Below are 24,092 nucleotides of genomic sequence, written 5' to 3'. Positions count from 1 at the left end.
TCATGGAACATTTCAATGACTTTTATCTGAACTCAGGAATTTGTTAGGAAGAGTCCGGCGATGATTGACAAAGCAGAAGAAAATCCTACCCAGACAGTGCCATCCGGGGAATATATTTTCATCATCCTTGGGGAGTTCTGGCACAGTGAATGCCCCGGGGAAAGCCCTGTCTGCTCCCTCTATCATGTGTGAGATTTGCACGGTGGTGGGATTTACTCACAGGATTTATATCTATCTGAGCTGTACCTGTGATCATCATCACAGACCTCTTAATTGCACTTGGCTGTTTAAGAAAGAAAATTACATCTAATCTATCACACAGACAAGAATAAACATATCCTGGGAACAGGTCCAATAACCTTAATGTGGTTATCAGATACAGAGATGTCATATGTGTGGGAATTTTTTTTTTCCCTTTAAGTCTATCAAAGCAAATATACAGTTTGTGAGATTTACTAGTAGACCAGGACTGAAGGTTTTCAATAGAGATAAATGCACTGGGGTGAGAGGCAGGAGTGGATAAGATTACAGCAGACATGGATAAGCATTGCGGAAAGCCAGGTTTTTTCTTCATAGATTTTTTCCTTAGAATTTTGCACACATCTCAGCAACATTATCTAAAAATTCCAAAGCCTTAGGTACTTCCTCCTTCTGTTTTTTTTTTTTTTTCCATCTAAATCTTTTCTCCTACTTATAGAAAATGATAGAAATTAAAAAGAAAGCATGAGTGAGAAATATGTAAATGCAAGTGCAAAATAGAAGAGTCTTGGACTTTAAGGCATGGCCTAGTGGAATGGCCATACTTTGAGTTCTTATGTAGAAAAGGAGATAACACTGAGACTAATACTGTAGAAAGGACGAATGAAAAATTATAAACAGCAGATTTATTATGGTGGTGGAATCCTGGGGGATTAAAATTTGTTTGCTTATGCAGTGATTTTTTAAATACTGATTCATTTTCTTCATAAATCTGAGCCAGAATTTAAGCAAAAGGAGACTTGTCAGTAAAGAACTTCTATTCTGGGCATTTCCATATTGTAATTCCATGGTACTCAAGTCCTAGGCAATGGTTAGTAGGTGTTACATGCAAAACAGATTCCTGGCTACATAAATTTGGGGACCTCTGAGTTGAATAACTTAAGCAAATTTTTTTATTGCAGGATATCTCAGAACCTTAAATAAACAGATGTGCACTGTGAATCTCTAAGATGAAGGAGGCTGGACATCATTTCCCAAACATTTAATTGCATATCCCTCCCTTCATTTATTATAGCCTCTCACAGAGTTAACCAGTGGTTTGCAGAAAAAAACTTTGGAAATCTCTAAGTGATGTTAACATGTTGAACAAATTATTGGCACTCCTTAAAGGTAAAATGAAATAATGAACCAGTCCTCAAATTGTGTACTTCCTTCCTCCCTTCCTCCCTTCCTTCCTCCTTCTCTCCCTTCCCTCCTCTTTGGTGGGCAAGCAGAGGATTTACAGAGGAGACTCTTTTGCTTACCAAAGAGCACTGAGGAGTAATCAGTAATTATCCTCCATTGTTGGGTCTGAGAAATGTTTGCTCTCTGAACCTGCGTGAAGCCATTTGTTGACTGGTGAGAAAAACCTGTTAACATTTTTCTTCCAAATCAAAAAAAAAAAAAAAAAAAAAAAAAAGCCTTTGGAGCCCTTTCCATGATTTTCTTCATTTATTTTCATCATTTCTGAAAGAGAGCCCTAAAAAAGGTGGTGCAAAAGTTGAAATGCAGATTAAAGAGTAACAAATCCTTATTTTGGAATAAGCTGCCATAACTACAATACTAAGTAGTGAAAAAAATAAAAATAAAAAACCAACTCAAGTTGAACGTAATTAAGGACCTGGGAAGGAGCCCTGTGCCAGCCAGTGTGCCAGGTCTCTGCTTCCAAACACAGTGACTTGCAGCCAGAGAGGTGAAAGCCAATTCTGTTTTACAATTCTATGTAAGGGGAGGCGGTTGGCACTGCCCTACATCTTGCTTGTAGCTGCTCAGGGGGCTGGTACTGGAAGACTACAAATGTGTAGCACTTACTGCCTCATTCTGATTCAACACCCTACCCATCCATCTCTCAGGGCCTGGCTCAGATTTCTTCCCTAAGAGGATCAGCTTCCTCTTGGTCTCTCCCATACTGTAGTTCCTGGTGTGCGGATCATTTCTACCACTTACCTTGCACTTGTCACTGGCGAGCTCCTGTTCTCTGTCAGGGATTGCTTCCCGGGGGTCTAATAATAGGTGACTGTTCTGAGGGCTTGTTATGTAACAAGCGCTGTGCTAATTGCTTTGCATGCATTTTCCCATTTAATAGTGGCAATAATTCTCCAAGATAGATACTAATTTGGTCTCCATTTTATATATGAAGAAACTGACATATGGAAAGGTTGAGTAACTTTCTCAAAATGACAGACGTTGGAAGATAGAACCAAGATTTGAACTAGAGAATTCCACACAACAGAAATTTGTGATTTCACACTATAGAGACTTAAGAACGATTTTTTGATTGGTGGATTAAAAGATGGATTGATACAGACTGGTATGAAGGTGGCTAGGAGAAGCACTGTTGGAAAAAGTTGCAAGAACTCTGCTTTAAATGCTCAGGGAACTAATGTCTAATGCAGGGGTCTTCAAACTACGGCCCGCGGGCCACATGCGGCCCTCAGAGGAGTCTGATCTGGCCCGCCAGGTTTTTTTGGGCAGTGAGCGCAGCCGAGGTGTTACAGTTCGGCCGCCAGGACCTGCATATACACTGTCACTGCACGGCCGCTCTGACCCCTCTGCCTCTTTAAGAGCACAGTGCCTGCTGGGGCTCAGAGCGTGCGACGTGCCGCCCGCACAGGCACGTCTGTGCTGTGCTGCGCGGCAATGATGTAAAAAGGCGCCCGCTTCACCCCCAGGCAACGTGGTGTCTGTGTGCTGTGCCTGCCTGTCAGTGAGGTTCTCCTCCTCTCCCTCCACTGCCTTCACCAAAGGTCGGTCGAAAGTGCCATAGAAAGAAATTTTTGCCAGATGGGGGGTTTCTGCCCGATTGGGGGGTGGGGGGTTGCTGACTCATATGAAAATTTCCCTTTGGGGGGGGGGGGCGTTCGGTGCTGAAATAAAAATTCTGCCAATTGGGGGGTGGGCGGTGGGGGGTGGTTGGGAGGTCAGGGCTTCGGTGCTGAATTGCCCATATGGAAAATTCTGCCAGTTTTGGGGGGAAGGTGTTCGGTGCTGATATGTGAAATCAAAATTCTGCCAGGTGGGAGGTGGGGGGAGGTTAGGGGTTCGGTGCTGAATTGCCCACATGGAAAATTCTGCCAGTTTTGGGGGGAAGGTGTTTGGTGCTGATATGAGAAATCAAAATTCTGCCAGGAGGCGGGGAGGGGGGACTTGGACCAAGTCTCTTTGTGGAAGAATTGAGACTGACAGCATGCCGCCCCAGCCAAAAGTAGGCCCACAGTTCCCATTGAAATACTGGTAAGTGATCTGTTTATTTATAAATGTTCTTCATTTTATTTATATTGTATTTGTTACCTTTTTGCGAAATAAGATATGTGCAGTGTGGGTAGGAATTAGTAGTTCATATAGTCCGGCCCTCCAGCTCTCTGAGGGACCGTGATCTGGCCCCCACTTTAAAAAGTTTGAGGACCCCTGCTCTAATGTAATCACCTTCTAATACATCATAGGTAATTATAACAAGGTTCTTTCTCCCTCGTGTGACTCATTTATTTGATTCTTATATCTTCTGTTTCACCTCCTACTTTATTCCAACTGGTCCTATTCTTCTATCTCTATTTTTTTCAATTTTTCTTGTGTCTTCTATGTGTTTTTTTTTAACACTTGCTTGTTTATTTTCCTCCTCCTCTTCTCCTTCTTCTCCTAGATGGATGAAAGGGGGAGGGGCGTGAGGAAGCGGAGGGGAGAAGTAGGAGAAGGAGACTGAGGAAGGCTCTCGCGGGCCTGAAATGTGCATGTAGGTTCTTGCGGGGAGCTTGGAGCGGGGGGACGGAGGAGGAGACGTCGCTTCTTTCCGTCGCCTGGCCGCATTCGAATGCTCTCTACATCCCTTCTTCTCCGTCCTCACCTCTACTCCTTCCGTCTTCTTCTCTTCTCTTCTCTTCTTCTTCTTCTTTCTTCTTCTTCGTCTTCTTCTTCTCTTCTTCTTTCTTCTTGTCCTCTCCTCTCTTCTCCTTCTCCTCTCCCTCCTCCTCCTCCTCCTCCTCCTCCTCCTCCTCCTCCTCCTCCTTCTTCTTCTTCTTCTTCTTCTTCTTCTTCTTCTTCTTCTTCTTCTTCTTCTGCTGCTGCTGCTGCTGCTGCTTCTTCTTCTTCTTCTTCTTCTTCTTCTTCTTCTTCTTCTTCTTCTTCTCAATGCACTCTCTTTTCTTATTTCTCATTTTGTTGCCCTATCTCCTTTTGCTTGAACTCTGAATTGCATATCCAATCTCTCTCTCCAGGACTTTCAATGACTGTCTCTTCCTTGTGCTCCTTATTTATGTTTTATTTAAGAGGCCACCCTGACTGCTGAAGGATGATCGAATATTTCAAGGCGTGTTTTTTTTTTTCTTTGAACTTTCCCTTTCAGAATAAAAGAATACGACATGATTAAATTGGGCCTTCCTAAATTAAAAAGAACTTGTATTTTCTTCTTCATGTGACTTTCACTAAACACTGTCTTTCCTAGCTTTGGTAATGACAGAAAGATCTTAACGTATAAACTCAACTTGGCAGAGCTCCCCATGAAGTCAGGATTGCTGTTATCTTCCTAGGCACTGCAGGTCAGGGCTTGCATTGCAGAGAAGGCCTTTGAGGGTCTGTGCCTAAAGAACACAGCTGAATTTAGATTCCTACGTAATTCTTTCAGTACTGAAGAGAGCAAAACTGCAGAGGCTATATTTACCTACTTTCCTCTCTGTCAATCTCTGTGGTTTTCATGGGTAAAATAGTGATTAGATGGATGCATGATCATCACTATTAATGTCAGTTCTGATCAGATCCATTGCAGATAATGCTTATCGAGCACTTAATATGTTCCAGCTCCTAACATACATGATCTCAATTAGTCCTGACTGCATCCCCAGGAGGTTGGTCCTGTGATTAATAGCATCTCCATTTTATAGCCCAAGAGGCAGATAGATGGCATTAGTCAATTTACCAATGTTTCACAGCTAGTGAGCAGTAGTGCTAGGTTTTGAAGTGATGCCACTTCAGAGGACACGCGTGGGTCACTGTGTCATCAGCCTTCATCACCTGATCTGGTTCCAGTATGACCTTCTCTGCTTCCTGGGAGGGCAGTGATACTCTTTACAGCTCTTTGAGATGTTTTGTCATCTTGCCCACCATGCCCTTCCCCTATGCACCCTCCTCTCTTTCCCAACTCACATTTTACTCAGTTTGCATCTTTGCTTTCTTTATTGTTCAGAATATTAACATAATCTGATTAAAACAACAATAAATTCACCATTTCTGCTCAAATGTCTGGTATTTTCTTCTAGATGCCTCTTTTCCCTCATGATTTCTCTTCCTCCTCATCCTTCTCCTTCTTCTTTTGGATATGTTTGCTGTTATTGTTTTGTTTGTTTGTTCTTTGAGAAAGAGAGCGAAACATCAATGTGAGAGAGAAACATGAATCAGTTGTCTCCTGTAAACGCCGACAGGGTATCGAACCCACAACCTAGGTATGTGCCCTGACCAAGAATCAAACCCATAACCTTTTGGTGTATGGAATGACACTCCAACCAACTGAGCCACCCATCTGGGGCTCCTCACTTCTTCCTTTGAGAAAGGAGCTCCCTTATCCTGGCCCATGGGGCCCCTCATCTGTGACCCAGAAGCTATCTGCCCCTCACCTCCATAAGCTGGTCTTTCCAGTCAGTTATTTCCTCTTCTGGTTACTCATTTCATCTCCCTCTTTTTCTCTCTTCTTCCTCCCATCCCCTTTCTTCTAGGACCTTAGTGTCTTTCACAACCTTAAAGAGACCCTCATTTCTGTTTCCTCCTTCGAGTCTGTCCCAGGTACACACATGATGATCATCTGCAGGCCCTCATTTTTATCTACTTGCTGGACAACTGACCCACAGCAATATCATACTCAAAAACCTTCAAAGAAAACCTACCCCATCTTCCTTTCCTCGATCCACCCATCCACAATGTCTTTTTCTTTCTTTGTCTGTCTTTCTTGTCCATCCGCTGCTGATTTTTTCAATCAGCACAATTCAAACAGTTGAGTTACATCTATTTCCCTCCTACCCTTACCCCATGCCACATTCTAATCACTGCATATTCTGCAAACTCTCCTTCCCAATGCCTCTTAAATGCATTCCCCTTTCTCTGCTAATAAAGAGAAACCTAAGCTTATCTTTCTCCTGAAGGCTCTGCCCACTCCTTCCTAAGAGAGGGTGACTCTTTTGGAAGATCTGCTTTGGCTTAGAAAACACTTTGATGGTGGGAACTTGTTGATCGTTTCCCATGGTCCACACAGTCAGTATACATTTGTCACCCTGCGTTTTAAGCCCTCCTGGTATCCCTTGGTTCCTGAGTGAATATCTGAAGCTCTGTCTCTGCTGGGTGCTCCCCACTCCCCACTGTCCCTCCTGTGTACCTGTGCATGTTGTTCTTGCCTTCTAACGAGGATGTCTCAGCCAGCACCATTTATAAAGATCACATAAGCATACAAGTTTAAGTCTGTCTTACCCCTGTTAGATAAATATTCTCTGGTCCTCCTTTGACACCTATTGCATTTTAGATGTGGCTTTGTTCTGACATTAGACCTTGTCATGACCATCTCAAAGGAATGTTCTGAGCCTGGCTTACTCCTCTGTCTCCCACAGTAACTTCCATAGTACCTCACACCCAATTGATGCTCCAAGCATGTTAATAGAAGTGGGTATTTTTCTATCGTGGGTGTAAACTGAGAGTAAAATATAAACTGATGGGAGGCTGGTTACTTGGGCAGGAGTGGGGCTCATGTCTCCTTGTTGGCAGCAAGAACTGCCACCAAAAATGAGGCAAGAACTTTGCTCGTATATCTGAGAGTGCCTCTTGCCCCTCCTTTTTCAAACTGTGACTCCCCAGGTCTTGCTGCAGCCTTCTCTACATGCTTGTGAGTTTGCTCACACTGAGTTGAGGCAGAATCTGCAGGTCAGTCTATTGTAGCGGGGTATGTTTTTTTTATGGGGTCAGGGTGTGTGAATTTTTTTAGGATGAGACAATAGCTGCAGACCTTGAAAAAAGGGGGAAGTTTTGTTTTGTTTTATGGTCTCTGTACTAATCCAGAGCCCCTAACAAAAAGAACACGATTCATAAGAGCTCAGGGCTGGGCTAGGAACAAAGTCATGATCCAAAAGGGAAGAGAGGATGCTTCTTTCTACTCCGCCATCTTGGTGCTTTCTTGGAATCCATCTGTAGTTATCTCATGAGTAACACCTTTTGGTTTCAAAAGTGGCATCAGAATTCAAATTCCATGAACACTTTCTGGGCCCTGAGTTTTGGTATGAAATCATTTCTTTTGCTCCTGATGAGGAATAGCTATGAGTGCTGAGTATTGTAACCGCTTCCAAACACATTTAACGTGGTTGCATTAAGAACCTAATCAACTGACAGGTGATTATTAAAAATCTCACTGTGTGTCTAAATTTGTCTTTATAGGTCATTATTTATTAGCTAAGGAGTCACTGTCCCATAAAACCAACATCCAAAGCCATTGCTTCGACAGTACACATTTACTTTAATATCTTCAAGCTTTTTTGACTTCATTCCAAAGATGCGAAATAAGTCATTTCGCTGCCATGTGCTTCCATCCATCATGATTGTGGGTAATCCTCGCTGATCCTCGAAGCAGAGCCTTTGTGATGTGAAGAAAGAACCACGCAGAGATGACCACCTGTCATTTCCTCACAGCTGCAGGGTGGCACATTACAGGGTTTTGCAACTGCCGAGTCAAAATATTAAATTTTTTAGCTATTTCAATTTCTAGCACATCTGCATGCTGTGCATATTTAGGAAATGAATAGAATCCTTTGCTTGCTCAAAACCAAGAAATGTATTCGTTTCAGCTCAAGCTAATACTCCCTTCCCAGGCTTCCTTGTAATGTGTTCATTAATTTGTTTGTTTAAAGTGCTAATTCCCTGGGTTTGTTAGCGAGCAGGCTCATAGATAAACAACTGGAATTCCATCTGCCTTCCCCCATTCCCACCACATGCTTACGCTACACCAGAAAGCTGAAACAGGCCATCCATAAATGTATCCTGGGCCTCTAGTCTTCCCTTGTCACCCTTAATGAGTTTTATATTTAAAGACTTTTCACTGTAATTGAAATAGTGACAAATAAGGATTTACGTACTGAGTAGCAATGGGAGTGATGGCCTCCGGAACGGCTCTGTTTTTAGGCATTTAATGGATATCCACTGGCCATTTAGACACATTTGAGGTTAGCCTCCTCTTTTGATTATAGGCAGGGGGGTGAGAGGCAAATGCCTTACTGCACAGATGGGGCTTTTAGGACGGGATGTTAATCTTGCAGAGGCTGCTGGGCTGGCGGGTTGGGCACTCAGCTCCCCTATTTTAGCAGCCGCAGTCCTGGTACAGATAAAGCGGCGACGGTATACACTTCCTGTCGTGCATCCTGTGAAACTGTTCCAAATATCACCTGTGGGGAGGAGTGGACGTGGAAGGTGGTTCTGGGGAAATTCACTCTGTGGTGTGTTGGCCTCTCCGGGAATACTGCCAATTGCGGGACTCGCTTTCTGACAGCTGTGCTCCTCCAGCGCGGGTCCAGAAAGAATATGAATTAGACTTTGTCAGGTGGTCAACGCCCACCAAGAAGAATTCAAGACTTGCCTCCAAATCAGCTTAGTCTTTAGAAAGTGTGCCCACAGATTTTACCGTGCCTAAAGCAACTGGTGCCTTAGCAGCTCCCCAGGACACAGCATGACCTCCTGCCGGGCCTGGAGATGGCTCCTGCCACCTCTTAATTATGTGTAGATTATATAATCAATGCAGTTGACCGACCACAGAGATATTTCTCTTCATTATGTCCAATGGCACTGACAAGGCAGTTGTATGTTGTCACAGCACAGCCGAGGAGTAGTGCCCTTCCCGCTTGGCCTGAAGTAGCTTTTGAAAACCTTTTTCAAGGGCCTCCAAGTTTCCCATTTCCTAGTGTTATTACTCCAGTAATTTTTTTTAAATATATTTTATTAATTTTTGTACAGCGAGGAAGGTAAAGAGATAGAGAGTTAGAAACATCAATGAGAGAGAGTCATCGATCAGCTGCCTCTTGCACACCCCCTACTGGGGATATGCCCGCAACCAAGGTACATGCCCTTGACCGGAATCGAACCCAGGGCCCTTCAGTCCCCAAGCCGACGCTCTATCCATTGAGCCAAACTGGTCCCAACTACTCCAGTAATTTTTTTCTTTCATTCAATGAATAGGGAGTGGCCACTTTCTAGGTACAACTGTTGTGGCCAAATTCTACTCTTGTTTTCATTTTTAAAGATGCTTTAGAAACTGGCAATTTGTAAAAAGATCTTCCTCGGTCATTATCTGGGACACAAACCAGTGGTATGTTTATGTTATTCTTCTTTTTCCTAAGGGACACCCCAGATTTCCATGCCTGCTCATGATAGCTTTCATGTACCTATGTTCTAGTATTCTTAATATACCTAAGCTAGCATAAGCCCCTGGAGAGCAATTCAGCTGGGGGATGTTATCGACAGAGAAGGGCCTTTTATATTCCTAATGGAGAGAACTGGAGAGGTCCTCCCAGCCCCAGTTTCATATTGAGAGCTGTTGGATGTTCTCTTGGATTGTTGGTTGTCTGCAGTAGTTCTAATGTCTTCTCCCATCACTAATTACCTTTCACATAATAATTTCCTATTCATGTCTGTATTAAAAGCAGATAGCTCAGTAAATAGACTGGTAAAGGACAAACACACTCACAAACTGACCCCCAATTGCCTATAGGATAAAATCTACACCCGTTTTCCTGATTTACAGGCTATTCCAAAACTGACCCACTCAGGTCCTGAATGGCTCCTGCGGCTGAGCCACACAGTGCTCCTGTCTCGGCCTCCTCTAGCAATCCTTCTGGACTGAGTGATAGCCCTTTTATTGGCTTTCATTTTATGGAACAGTCTCCTGGCAGTCCTGTGTCTCAGTGTCTCTTCTTGCTTGTCCTGCTGTGCCACCATCTCCCTTGCCCTGTGACACAGGACTCCATTTGGAGACAGACCTATTTAAGTCAAGAAGCACAGCCCAAGTCCACTCTACTCTTGGATTTTTAGATATCCCACTGGGCTGCCACCAACCTATTCTGCAAGGGGTTGGGGCAGGGGCAAAGCAGATGGTCTCTCTGCTCCTTCTTCCTCTCCAGAGTGAAGGGTTTTTCTAGGCTGGGGAATGAAGATGGAGAGTAAAGGGGTTATGTTGATGGGGAGGGGACTGCGTCTATTAGCTCCAGTGCACATTCAAGTCTGTGTTTTCTTCTTTCACCTGTGCTGGGCTTTTGAATTTGGTGTCTTCAAAGGCCTGAGTCTGAAACCTTTCTTACTGGCCCAATGGGGGGTAGTTACAGTGGATGAGGAGAGAGCTGACTGGTTGATATTTCAGATTATTGTGTTGTGTGTGTTTTTTTGTTTTTTGGGTTGTTTTTTTTTTTTTTTACATATTTTATACATCCAGGGTCACTGTTCTCCACCATACTGAGCTCTGTGAGTATACTAAATGTTAAACATTTTTGTTGTTTGAAAGAAAATATTTTTAAAGTGTTTAATCTCATGATGTAACACCAGTTTTCACCAGCCAAATTAGCCAAGGTTGTTTTACTATTTTTAAAATCTCAGTGCAGGCAAAAATATAATGAAACAGTCTCATGAATGGCCGTTTGAAATGTAAATTGATACAAGCTTTCTGGAAAGAAAATTTTAATACTTATTAAGTATTTTATATTTTTTCATGTCCTTAGTGGTTAAAAGTGTATGCTCTGGAGTCAGTATGGATATGGTGTGTGCAAGCAAAAGATTTAACTTCTAAGTCTCAATTTCTTTATCTTTCAAATAGGAATAATAATGCTTACTTCATCTTCTTAATGTGATTATGTATTTATAATAATTAGCATAGTGCTTAATATACATTCAGAGCTCAATAAATATCTGCTATAATAATATGAATTGTACTCTTTGACATTGTCTTTTAGGAAATACAGTTGACCCTTGAATAACATGATTTTAGAACCATCTTAGTCCACTTATACATGGATATTTTTTCAGTAAATACACAATCAATCCTCTATGTCTCTAGGCTTTACAGATTCAACCACCACATAGCAAAAATAATATTTTTTAATATGTTTTTATTTATTTATTTTTTTAGAGAGAGAGGAAGAAAAAGGGAAATAGAGATAGAAACATCAATGTGAGAGAGAAACATCAATGGGCTGTCTCTTGCACACCCAGTACTGGGGATCAAGCCCACAACCTGGGCATGTGCCCTGACTGGGGATCCAACTGGTGGCCTCTTGTTGCATGGGATGATGCTCAGTCCTCTGAGCCACAACTGCCAGGGGAAAATAGTATTTTTGATCCATGGTTAAGAATCTAACAATATAGAGAGCCAACTGTATACCTTGTTCTACATTATTTTACATAAGGGACTGAGCATCTTCAGATTTTAGTATCCATAGGAGGTCCTGGACACAATCCTCCACAGATACCCAGGGATGACTGTAATAACATTTTAGGGAAGTAATGATTATATACAAATTTTTTACTGCACATGGGGTTGGTACCCTTAACCCCCTGTATTGTTCAAGGGTCAACTTTAATTTAAAACACTCAAAGGTGTTATCATTGCTTTACTGAATATCATGGAGCCCCTAACAATTATGTTTACAATGAGTGTCTAATGACACATGGAAATGCTGATGTTATTGAGTAAAAATAAAGATATTGCAAAAACAATGTTTAATATAATCTAATTTATTAAAAATGTATCTAAAGTGCCGGAACCAGTTTGGCTCAGTGGATAGAGCGTCGGCCTGTGGACTGAAAGGTCCCAGGTTCGATTCCAGTCAAGGGCATGTATATAGGTTGTGGGCACACCCTCAGTAGGGAGTGTGCAAGAGGCAGCTGATTGATGATTCTCTCTCATTGATGTTTCTAACTCTCTATCGCTCTCTTCCTCTCTGTAAAAAAAAAAATCAAAAAAAAATCAATAAAATATATCTTTTAAAAAAATGTATCTAAACTAATAAAAGAGAAACATGCAAATTGACCTCCGCTACACCCACCAGTCAATCAGAGCGAGTATGCAAATTAACCCAACAAAGATGGTGGTTAATTTGCATACTCAGATGTGGAGTGAAGACTGAAGATAGCATAGAAGGAAGAAGGAAGAAAAGCAGAAAGTGGGGTAGTGATGGCAGTCGGAGGGAAACCACAGGGCAGCAGCAGTGGCAGCAGTGGCTGCGGGAGGGAAAGTGGAGGAAAGCACAGGGTGGTCGTGGTGGGAGGGAAGCCCACAGGAAGCCCTGTTCTTGCAACAGGCTTCTAATATATATATTGTATAGAAAACTAAGAAAAATGTCACTGTTAGTATTTCATCTGAAAGCCCTACATATGGTGATTTTTATGCTTACTTAAACTTTGTAAAAATGTTCTTAATATTTACAATCATAGTTCATTTTGTAGTCAGAAAAATAAAACCTTAGGATCCTCATTCGAGTCCCATTCAGCCCCTGTCCTGGGAGAGGGTCACAGTGGTGCTCTGGGCATGAGCCTGAAGTTTGCTGCTGGTGGTGCCCGGTGGGACTGGCCACTTCAGCCTGCTGTGCCTGAGTTCTGCAGGCTGCCCTCGGGAACCATGCTTCTCTGATTACAAGTCAGAACACTGGTATTAATCCTCAAGCCCTTGTTGCTCTGATTTTTGGCTTTTTTCCATGCACATCATCACTCATTTTGAGCTCTCCCGAGATACTCTCCCCTACAAAGCGATTTTGATGTCAAGCTTCTTAAGACAAAGGTGTTTCTTGGGTTTTAGGATTTTTTTTTTTCTGGTTGGTTTAATAAAAGTCAGTCAACTTTCAGATTGACTTTGGAGCATATTTACTTAAGTGCTCTTCTGTCGGGGACTTGTGTATGATAGCATTGGGAATGGAGGTTTGCATGAGTGTATTATCAGGGGACCCACTAACATTGTTGTTTTGGAATGAATCGATTCATGGGATTGGGTGTTTAGAAGACTTTTAAAATCGTGGGTGAATGGATAAAGGATGAATACAGGTAGTGAATCAAAACAGAGAGTTCAACTCGGGTAGTTATGTGCGTGAGGTAAAACGATAACCCAACTTGGGTTAATGTGATGCATTGGGCAACCTGCAGTTGATTGTTTTATATTTTCAGTTGTCAGTTATTGGTTTCTCTTTGCCTCTGGGTACTCATTCCATCATGCAAGTGATGTGTCTTAAGATTTAACATGAAACCATGGAGGGAATCAGTAGCCTGAGATTTGGAAGTTGAGGTCAAGGAAAGCAAATAGAGACGAAGGAAAGTATGAAATAATGCTGAATTTCAAATAATGTTGAAAATTGGTCCAGCCTCGCCAGTTTGACTCAATGGCATCAGCCTGAGGACTGAAGGGTCCCGGGTTCGATTCCAGTCAAGGGCATGCGCCTTGGTTGCAGCCTTGATCCACAGCCCCATCTGGGGCTTGTGTAGGAGGCAACCAGTTGACGTATTTCTCTCACATTAATGTTTCTCTTTATGTGTCTCTTCCCTTTCCTTCTACTTTCTCTAAAAATCAATGAAAAAATGTCCCTGGGTGAGGATTAATAACAACAAAAAAAGAATGTAGGTGGAAGAATTAGCTATTTCGTTCTGTGAGAGAAGGACTGAAATAAAAATGGGTAAATACAGATGTGCTGAGGTTGACAGGGAGGAACTGAAGGTGCTCATGCTTGAAGAGCCGAAATAGGTAGAAGATGAAATAACATGGGAAGGAAGGAGGTGGGCAGGTGGGGGGTGGTGACTAGACTAGAGTAATAAAGGTTTAAAAGCAGCTGCCATGAAGTGTGAAGGAGCGTCCATAACCCAGCTCTATCTGCCTTTAAAAATAACACTACACATTATGCTCCTTTATTTTTTTAACAGCGTCTAGAGATCCTTAAGATAAGTCAAATCCGTAAATATTTATTTATCGTACCCACTAAACACTCCCGAGACCTGCTTACTGTCTCTTCAAAGCATCCCCTGAGAGATTACTCTTTTTCGTTTCTCTAATTGCACACTAGAGAAAGCTGCAGTTAGTTGCAACTAGTGTTTAGATCTCTGCACACCTGCAGATCTTGTGGATGCATGCCTGAGCCCAGAACGCCCTGCAAGTACTTGCTTTAAAGAGGAAGAGGCCATGACCTTTCCAGTGATCGCCCCTTGAGTCAGTAATGTGCCCAATCCTAACATGCATCCATGCATTTAGGTAACCACAAAGCACGGTCCCTCCATTGGCTCCAGCAACTTTTAAAGCTTGTTTGAGTCTCCCCTTTGTACATGTAGGATTGTGCTCCTGGCACTGTGAGTAGGGCACAGGGAAAAAAGATTTTAAAAAGGTTGGCATTGTGTGGAAACCATATATTAAATCAAGGAACATTGCCTCCTTATCATATTTCTCTCCATACAGTCATAATTTCCTTTATGAATCTCTGAAGGGCTGTCATGAGGCTTAATTTGGCTCTTAGGATACTCAGAATTGTTCCTAAGACTAGCAAAGGCTGCCTGTAACTTGAAACTCCGAAAGTTCAGAGCAAGGTCAGGGCTGTTAGTTTGCTGTGCTTCAGGAGGGTCAGCATTTTTTAGGAGGGCTCTTGTGCTTCAACTGCTGGAGTCGCTATAAAGGTCCTAGCACGGCTTCTCATGCAGATGAGTGGGTGCTGGGTATGGGACTCAGATCTGCTTCTTGCACAGGGAACACATCTCGGATGATCAGCAGTTAAGAAAATGTGTCACTGAAGGTAGAGAGAGAAAGACCTGTTTTAGCAGAGTTTGGGGTCAGCAATCTGTTCCGATGACAGGATTGTTTTTAGTCTAAGCATCAGTAGAAATTCCAATCTATATCTACAAGACTTTGAGATGAAACAAGACTTAACTGGTCCCTGCATGAGATATTAGCAAGTACGAACAGTGCTTTGAATCCTAAAGGGGAAGATGGAAAGGCCTTATAACCAGAGCTCTCTCTTCTTTTTCCTAGGTCTTTTACTCCTCTTTTATTTTGGTGGGTAATTATGGATTTGGGTATTTTCTCCCACCTTTGGAATGGAGGATGGTAAATGGGATGTAAAGATATTAACAGGACAGATGTTTTCACCTAAATGGGAGATGAACACTATCAAGTTCTTTAATTAAAGGGTGTCCATTATATGGGCGAGAACAAGAGTCAGCGCTCGCCATACCAGATAATTTGTCTTACAGCTTCAATCCTAACTGGTACAACAGAGCTTCTGAGAGCTATGTTTCGCGTCCTGAAAATGAATTTTCAACTCATAACTCTTTGTCATAAATTTTCCTTTAGTTAAACATTAAAGTTTTCCACTAACTGAAACCGATGGTTTACTAACTCCAATCCCTCGGTACCAATGCCTGAGACTGGCATACTGCCTCTGGAAGACCGAATCTGGGGGCAGGAGGGAGGTACTGAGCATAGCTCAGAAGCACGGGGAAGGGGAGCATGCTGTCCTCCAGTTCTCGGAGCTCTTGGGGAAATGGTGATAGTATCGGTGGTACTGTTTCTGTGAGTCTGACAGCTCTCTGTATACCCCTTGCAAGTATCTTTCGCATGCTGCCCTAGAACTTGAAGGTCGTTCAATTGGAAAGGGATGAAAACTCAGTTGCTGTGCTGGGCTTGGCCATTTGCTAAAAACCTCAAACAACGCAATTTGTGCAGATCCCTCACTTCGGTTTTACTGCCAGATATACCGCCTTTGGGCGCTCAAGCTGTCCGTGCGGCAACGGTGGTAATTGCGGTTCCATCTGCCCTTTGGTGTAGTGATGAGTCTTGGTGCTTCCATCATCTGCTTTCTCTGTGCTCCCCTGCCCTCTCCAGACTGCCATCCTCTGTGCCAGCAATGTGCAGCTGATTTCCACAATACCGGGAGCATCTGCCTGAGGTGTCAGAACACCCAGTACCTGCTGCTGGGGGACCACTGTGTGCACGATTGCCCTTCTGGATATTACACAGAGAAAGGAGCTTGTAAAAGTAAGTAAGTGCTGGACACAGGAGCTGGTGGCACCCATTGAGCTTCTCTTTTGGGTAATAGCTGAGAAGATGAGAGCCGGGGCGGGGGGGGGGGGGGGGGAGAGTGGGGGGGGAGCAGGAAGTAACAAGAAGGGAGGGGGGAGTAAGGTGGAAGGGAGGAGTAGGAATGGAAGCAGAGGGAGCACACTGTGATCACTGTGATAATACATCAGACCAGCTAATGCTCTCAGCATTGGGACTTTAAGAAAAAAATTATCCTTATTGTTGAAAGTATCACAGATGTCCCTCTTTCTCCTCCATTGACCCCCTCTTTCCCACACCCACCTCAGCATTGGGCTTTCATGAACAGTTCTTGGGCTACTACTTTGAAAAGGAGTCTGGCTTCATAGGTTCTCTTTGTGTCTCCGCAGGATGTCACTTCTCCTGTAGAACCTGCCAGGGCGGAGGACCCTTCTCCTGCTCCTCCTGTGACACCGGCCTCGTTCTGTCCCACCTTGGCACCTGCAGCACCACCTGCTTCCCAGGGCACTATCTCGATGACAGCCATTCTTGTCAACGTAGGTCTTAAAAAATGAGCTTTCTCTCCTTTCTTGTTGCTTCCTTGTTCTTACCTGTAGCCTTTGTTTTTATAAGAGGAAGAACATTAATCTAAAAAGGCATATGGATGCCATTAGCAGATTTAATCAGATATCACCCTAATTCAAAGGGCTGGGCATGGACTCTCCTCTGCCAGTACCAGATGTGTGAGCTTGGGTCAGTCATTTATTTACTCTCTCTGTTCCATAGTTATTTTATTAAAAAATAAAAAAACATTAGTGTATTTCCTTTTATTGTTTCCCTCAGCGTTTGAATTCCAAGATCCTGAGCAGAGCTCATTCTAGCACACAACCAGTGACCTAACCACTTCTCTGGATTTAATTTGTTTTTGACATGTATTTGTTGAATATTGACAATATGCAAGGCTTGACATGCACAGAGTATTTAGTTTCTGCCCAAACAGTGGTTATTTTGTCTTGCAGGAGAGTTACTTGTATAGATGTCTTATTTTTGAAATAAGTCAAAATATGATTAATTACTGAGTCAGGCAAAACAAAGAGTTAGGATAAATTAGGGAAAGGGCAAATCTGAGGGGAACAAATTAGGAAATCCTTCACAGATGACAGAACACTTTTAAAAATGGACTGAGACGGCTGACTCTATTTCAATCACTGAAGTGTCATTTGCAAAATATATATATTGTTATACTTTCTCATTTGAAAATGAAAGTTAACAAATAGAGTGCTGATATTTCAATTTTATGGACTAGGGTTAGGAGAGTTGGCTGTAGAGTCAGGAGTTCAAATCCTACCTACCACTCACTAGCTTTGTTACTTTGAGCAAGTTATTAATCACTAGTTCACTCAGTTCTTTCTTCACTGTCTACTATCCATAAAGTCAGTGACCTTAGAGAACTGTACCTGCTACTCCAGATGTGTTCATCCCAGCATGACTGCAATAGGACTAATACCTCATGGAAATGCCCCTTATCCACATCCCTCTGAAAATGGAAGCTGAGGACCAAAGTGGGTCTGGTACGTGCAGAACTGTCCTGAGTGAGACAAGCACATTTGCAGATTGCCTTGGAGAAGGATGAGGGGATAGATGAGAGAGGAAGAATGGTTCAGACAGAAACAGTAGAAGCCTGTGCTACTCAGTGTGACACTAGTGCATCCCTCCAAGTCCTCTTAACGTTTCAAGATACTCAATGTGAATCTATATTTTTTGGAAGTCAGTGAAGGGACTGAGTATTACATTGAGTTGGCAAGGGGAAATGACTGCATAAAAGGATTCAAGAGCATGGAGGCAGACAGAGGCTTGAGGAAGTATTACAGGAAACTCAGCTGTGTATTGACCTGTGACCTCAGTCCAAGGAACTGGCATTTGGACCTCTTTTTGCAGCTCCCTGTCAAGTAGGGGGTTCCAGGTGACATTTAGTTTACATCTAGGCTCTTCAGCTCAAAAGTGTATTCATTTCCTTAGTAACCATATCACAGTTGTAATAAGCTTTTAATCAACCTAACTTTCAGATCCTTTTTTATAGGAATTGCTGTCTAAGGCCTTTTGTATCCTCTATTTGTGTTAATTTGTTATGGAACATAAATGTAAGGCTTATGGTTTTGTTTATTTTATCTGATTACTTTTAGTTTATTGCATCAACTGGCAAAATACACTTGAGTTGTTATTCTTTCAGCTAGTAAAACTTAACTACTGTGTTTCCTATATGGTTATATATGGCATATTTCAATGTCATTAGAATGACATCATTGTTTTCATTACAGTTATTAATAAAAATACTGATCAAGTAAAAAACAATGACTTGGTCATATTACTCTATTAGACATTTCTTTTACCAATTACAGAGATTTCCTGATCACTTTTGAGTATGCATTTCAACCATCTTCAAAACCACCTACAACTACTAGACCCCTTTATTTGTGTATTCACAAGTTTATCTTTGGGATCATTGTCAAACACTTTGCCAAAATTAAGATGCACTATGTGTTGAAATCTTATTAAAACAAAAAAAAAAGGATAAAAGTTTACTATCATGTAAGTTTCCAACATTTAAAATATTCTTTACTAACTACTCCCAAATTATCTGAAATTCCCATCTAGAATTTTTATGGGAACTTTCATTCCAAATCTCCATACTCTAATGAATATGTTATATCATTGCTTTTTTTTTATAGGTAAAACAAGAGGGTTTTTTTTTCTTTTTATTTCACAGGGAGATAATTTCCTGCAGTGTGCCTCATGCTTTGATATCCCATAGATTTAAAATTCCCATGATCACTCTCTAGACTTTTCCTGTGACCTATACTTAGAGAAGATTTCAGAATGAGGCAGAGATGCTAGTGCTTGAGTGTATATAATTAAAATATCTGTCTTCTTTCATTTATGCAACAGGTGTTTACTAAACACCTACAAGATGATAGATAACAAGTTAGGTGCTGGGATTCTTGCAAGGAACAAAGCAACCTTTACTTTTATGAAGCTTTTAGCTTAAAGGATACAGATGTTAAATAATCACTTAAATGAAAATGGTTATATATGGCATGAGAGAAATGTATAGAACATTATAGAACTAGTAACTGGGAGACCTATTCTAGACTGGAGAATCAGGGAAAGCCTTCTTGAAGAAGAGACTGGAGAATGAGTACAAGTTAAAGATAAGAGACTTGGAGATTATGTTGAGAGGATTCAAATATGTGAGTTAAGATTTATAGATGGGACGAATAAAGGGAATGATGGAGGAGCAGTATTTGTAGAAATGAAAGCTGGAAATTAATTTTTCAGGATTAAGGAAAAATATAAATGTATAGATGAAGTTGACCTCGGGAGCTTGAGCAATATGAATGAAAATATTACTCTGGTGGAAACATGGACAATAGATTGCAAAGGGGTCAGATTAGATTTAGGGAAACTAATTAGGAGACTATGGTAGCAATCCAACAGGAAATGATGATGGTTTGGATCTATTGGTGGCATATGTGGATATGGAGAATGAAAGATGAAATAGAGAGGGGCTGGAGACGGGGATGCGAGGACACAGACTTTATTGAAGAGAAGAGTACCACTGCTGGCTGCTTCCTGAGAAAAAGAGAGAGAGCGAGGGCCGGGGTTCATGCACTTTTTAAGGGGAGGAGACAGGACAGGACGGGGCTTAGGGCACTCAGCACATGCTGATTGGTGGTTTCATGTAAGGCCTATGATTAGGGACCTAGGGACTTAAGAATCGGGGGCTTAGGGTATTTGGCAGGTGCTGATTGGTGGTTCAGAGCTCAGAAATGTCAGGCTGCAGGTAGAGTTTACATCGTTCTCTGTCCATCAGTTGGAGGAAGGGAGGATCTATCAGAGAAAAGCAAAAAGTTCTGAGAATTACATAGGAGAGTTCCAATAAACAGGATCCAGTGAGTGATTGGGAGTGAGAAAAAAAGGCTGTCAAAATAGACTCCCAGGTTTCTAGCATGAACAGTTGAGTTGATGGAGAAATGTCAGTTGCTCAGTTAGGGAAGATGAAAGTATGATCAGATTTAGGGATCATCCCTGAATGCCTAAATTAAGTAAATGGCTGCTAAGAATCACAACTGGGCAAATCAATAAGCCAATTCACCTTTACATCTGTTGTATCTTAAAGTTGATGCCTAATTTTAATCTTGACATCACATTAAATCTGAATCTATGTCATTAACTAAGGGGGGTTGATTTCTTAAGAAATAAGGTTCAAGTAAAACTCTGGACTATCTATCATTTCAGAGATCGCGGGCTAAGTATAAGTTCTGTTGCTGAATCACAAGGTAATTTGAATGTGGGATTTCCATTCGTGGGTTTATAATTTATCTTTGCTGGAAAATAAGATTATCTTTTTTTTAATTTTGGAAAATAAGACTAACATTCTCTGTTTCTGTTGATCACAGGGGAGAGCTATGCACCATAATTAAAGAACAGGTTGGCACTGGGCTTTGTTTCTTTGCAGCATCTGTCTGGGTTTGATCAGTATGTCAGTATTTGCAATTGTAATCATCTGGTCATTTTCTTTTCCTTTCTGCTCAGCATGCAAGCCGCACTGTGGGAGCTGTGATTCACAGGCCAGCTGTACCTCCTGTCGAGAACCAAGCAAGGTCCTGCTCTTTGGGGACTGTCAGAATGAGAGCTGTGCCCCACAGTACTATCTTGACTTCTCCACCAAGACATGCAAAGGTGGGGCTCATCCTGAACTGTACAGTTCTTTAACCAGCGATGCCCCTTTACTATCCATGTTCACCCGCCACCTTGGGAAAATACTGTCATTGTGCATTTAGACTTTCTCTGATGATAGCAAGAAGTCATTATGTATGTATATATGCATGTATTCATGTATTCACTCATTAATTTATGTGTTAAAGGTTCAAGCAGGTATTACTTGTTAAATCTTTCTGAGCACCTACTATGTACGAGCATTGTGCAAGTTACTGGTAACAAGACCAAGGGTGGCAAACTGGAAACCCTCTGGTTGTATTTGGCCCACCTAATTTTCCAGTGTTTCAAAATGTTTAATATTTGCCTTTTAAAAATCAGGAAGCATGCCATACAAAAATTGAGATTTTTCTAAGTCAGAAGATCTGGCAAAACTGGATTTGCATTCCCAGAATGCAACAGGAGGTTGGCATGAGTGGCTGTTGTCTCTGTTGGACAAAGCAGGATCTCCAAAGGTCACAACACTCCTCACTGTTCCCTATTTCATCACCCCAGGCCTATTTAAAAGATTTACTCTACCTTCCAGGGCCCCTTAGGCACTTTTATTTACAACTCTATAATGCTTAATGAGGACAGGAGTTGTGTCTGATTTGTTCATCTCTGCTTAACATACTGAAATGAGTGAAGACAGTCCTTGTTCTCAAGGAGTTAATAATGTCAAAAACCAGTTGCCTTTTTCTTTGTTCTCTGGGGGTGGTTGGAATTCTTGGAAATTTTGCTCTTTGAATGGCAGTGCTCAGCCAGAATTCAAGGGTGATTTTCCTTGCTCTTGTTCTTTCCCTTTTCCAGTCCACACTTCCCTCTATATCTTCAGATCTGGAGGTCAAACATGTGTCCAGTAAACTTGGGATGCTTGAAGCCTTTAAAACATTGCACTTTAGCCATTCCAGGAAATTCTCCTTGGTTGTCAACTTAGGTGGTCTGCCGTGCTCAAGACCAAAGAAGCTTTTCTGTTTCTTCCCTCCTAACCACTGGTGTTAGTTTGCGGTGAAAAACAAAATTATCACAAATCCTCCGTGATGTAAATTATTCCATAACCACGCTGGCAGTTTTCAAGGCTCTATTTTAGTCATTTTCCCTCGGGACTGATTCAGCCAAATAAATGAGTGAGATTCACTTTATAAATCTTCTTGGAAGCACATGTACTGTCTTGCACATTTACGTGCTTCCTTGGGACTTAGAAATATTGCATCAAGGAAGAGGGAAAGTGACTAATGAGAGGTTTTCCCAGCTTCTTCTCAGGGAGGGAAGGTAGGCTGAGGCAGCACTGAGTGGAGATATTTCTCCAAGATAAACAGTTCAGCAGCAAAGCTTTAGGAAGCTGCTGCCATATGTCAGGCTCTATGCTGAGTTCTTTACATTCATTATTTCCGTCTTCACAGAAGCCTTATGCAATAGGAACGATTCTTTTCTTTCCAATTAAAATATATTAAAATTTATTTCAAAATGGATACAATATTATTCTGTTATACTGATTTGACTTAAGCTCCAAAAATGCTCAAATATTCCTGTTGAAATTAGAATAGTTCAATTGTAGAGAAGAAGCAACAGACATTTCGAATCTATAAGTACTCTTCAAGGATAAGGATTTCCATATTTAGAGAACATCATGTCCCTAATTGCTTATTGTGGCTCAAGTCTAATTCATCCATGCTGTATTTTAATTCTGCTCAAATATTTTTAAAATTCTGAAGTATCTTTAGCACCAGTTCCCTGACAATGTTAGCTGTTTAAATTAAATCAAATATATTTCCATACCCTGGATTAGATAGATGATAAAAATGCAAACACACACACAAACAAACAAACCCTGTTTTTTGCACCGTTAATAGTTCCTTTTTCATAAATATTATTTTAAATATCTGAGCACCTTACCCACAACAAACAATGTGTTTATACCCCACAAATCTTCCCATGCAAAGATTTTGCATACTACTAACTCCTCTTCTGAGGGCGACAACCCGTTCTAATTCTACTGTAGGCATTAGTTATAATTAAAGGATGAACAGGTATGATTCTCATTTCTGTTTTACAGACAAGGAAACTGAGGCTTAAAGCATTTAAGGGAGGCATGTGAGATATGCAGATAAAAAGCAGGCAAGCCATGACTTGCATAAAGACTTACCTGACTTCAAAACCTATTCCTTAATCGTGCTGCTGTCCCATCTCCCATGCATGAAGAACATACCTTGTTAGCAAGAACTTTGTTTTCAAACATGAGTTTTCTGACTATATCTGCACTACCTGGGCCATTAACACAATAGCAACAGCTAGAGTAATCACAATAACAAAACAATAGCAGCAGCCACATGTTTTTCTTGCCTCAACCTCTGAGATTGACTGTAGTTCTGATTACCTGTGTTTCTTTTATTTCTTTAAATATATTTTTATTGACTTCAGAGAGGAAGGGAGAGGGAGAGAGAGATAGAAACATCAATGATGAGAGAAGCATTGGTCTGCTGCCTCCTGAACACCCTCTACTGGGGATGGAGCCCACAACTTGGGCCTGTGCCCTGATCAGGAATTGAACCATGATCCTACTTCAGAGGTCAACACTCAACCACTGAGCCATGCTGGCTAGGCCACCTGTGTTTCTAACAACCCCACTGGATTATTTGGGTCACATCTAGGGCTGGGACCCACTAACATAAGCTCCTTGAGGGCAGGGTCTACACCTCTCACTTTACATCCTCACTCAGTGCTGAGTAACTCGCAGGTGCTTGTTGAGTGAAAGAACCTGTAAATGAATCAGTTCTGCTCTACATGAGATCATCTGTTCCTTCAATAAGCCCTTTATTTCTAGGCAGGTCCTTCATGCCCTGTTTAACTCTAGCATAGTTGGTTTTTTCTGTTGTGTTGGTCAGCATCTGCGTTTTGAGAAGTAGAGAGTTGTGGGCAGGTCATGGAGATAGCAGATGCATTCTTAGTTGACTCTCTGACATCCTTTCTCTCTCAAGCATTTGGAGAGGGTCTGCAAATTGGCTACTCCCTACAGCGGGCTTTGCATGAAGATGTGTGACTCAGCAATAAGGAACGTGGGGCTTGTGAAATAAGACTGAGTTGATTTGGCTTCTCAGCA

General features: G+C 41.7%; 1 protein-coding gene across 1 annotated transcript in view; it reads left to right on the top strand.

Moving 5' to 3' along the window:
* Positions 1-24,092, top strand: part of FRAS1 (Fraser extracellular matrix complex subunit 1) — a 446,031-nt gene that overhangs the window by 258,719 nt on the left and 163,220 nt on the right. Inside the window, exons 21-23 of the mRNA XM_036412793.2 lie at positions 16,085-16,237; positions 16,648-16,794; positions 20,831-20,977. Coding sequence (XP_036268686.1) covers positions 16,085-16,237; positions 16,648-16,794; positions 20,831-20,977 — 447 coding nt within the window. The remainder of the gene's footprint in view (positions 1-16,084; positions 16,238-16,647; positions 16,795-20,830; positions 20,978-24,092) is intronic.

The sequence above is a fragment of the Pipistrellus kuhlii genome, unplaced genomic scaffold (assembly GCF_014108245.1).
Source record: "Pipistrellus kuhlii isolate mPipKuh1 unplaced genomic scaffold, mPipKuh1.p scaffold_m20_p_1, whole genome shotgun sequence".
NCBI lineage: Eukaryota > Metazoa > Chordata > Mammalia > Chiroptera > Vespertilionidae > Pipistrellus > Pipistrellus kuhlii.
The sequence above is the reverse complement of the archived record's forward strand: the minus strand, read 5'-3'. Positions and strand labels throughout refer to the sequence as shown.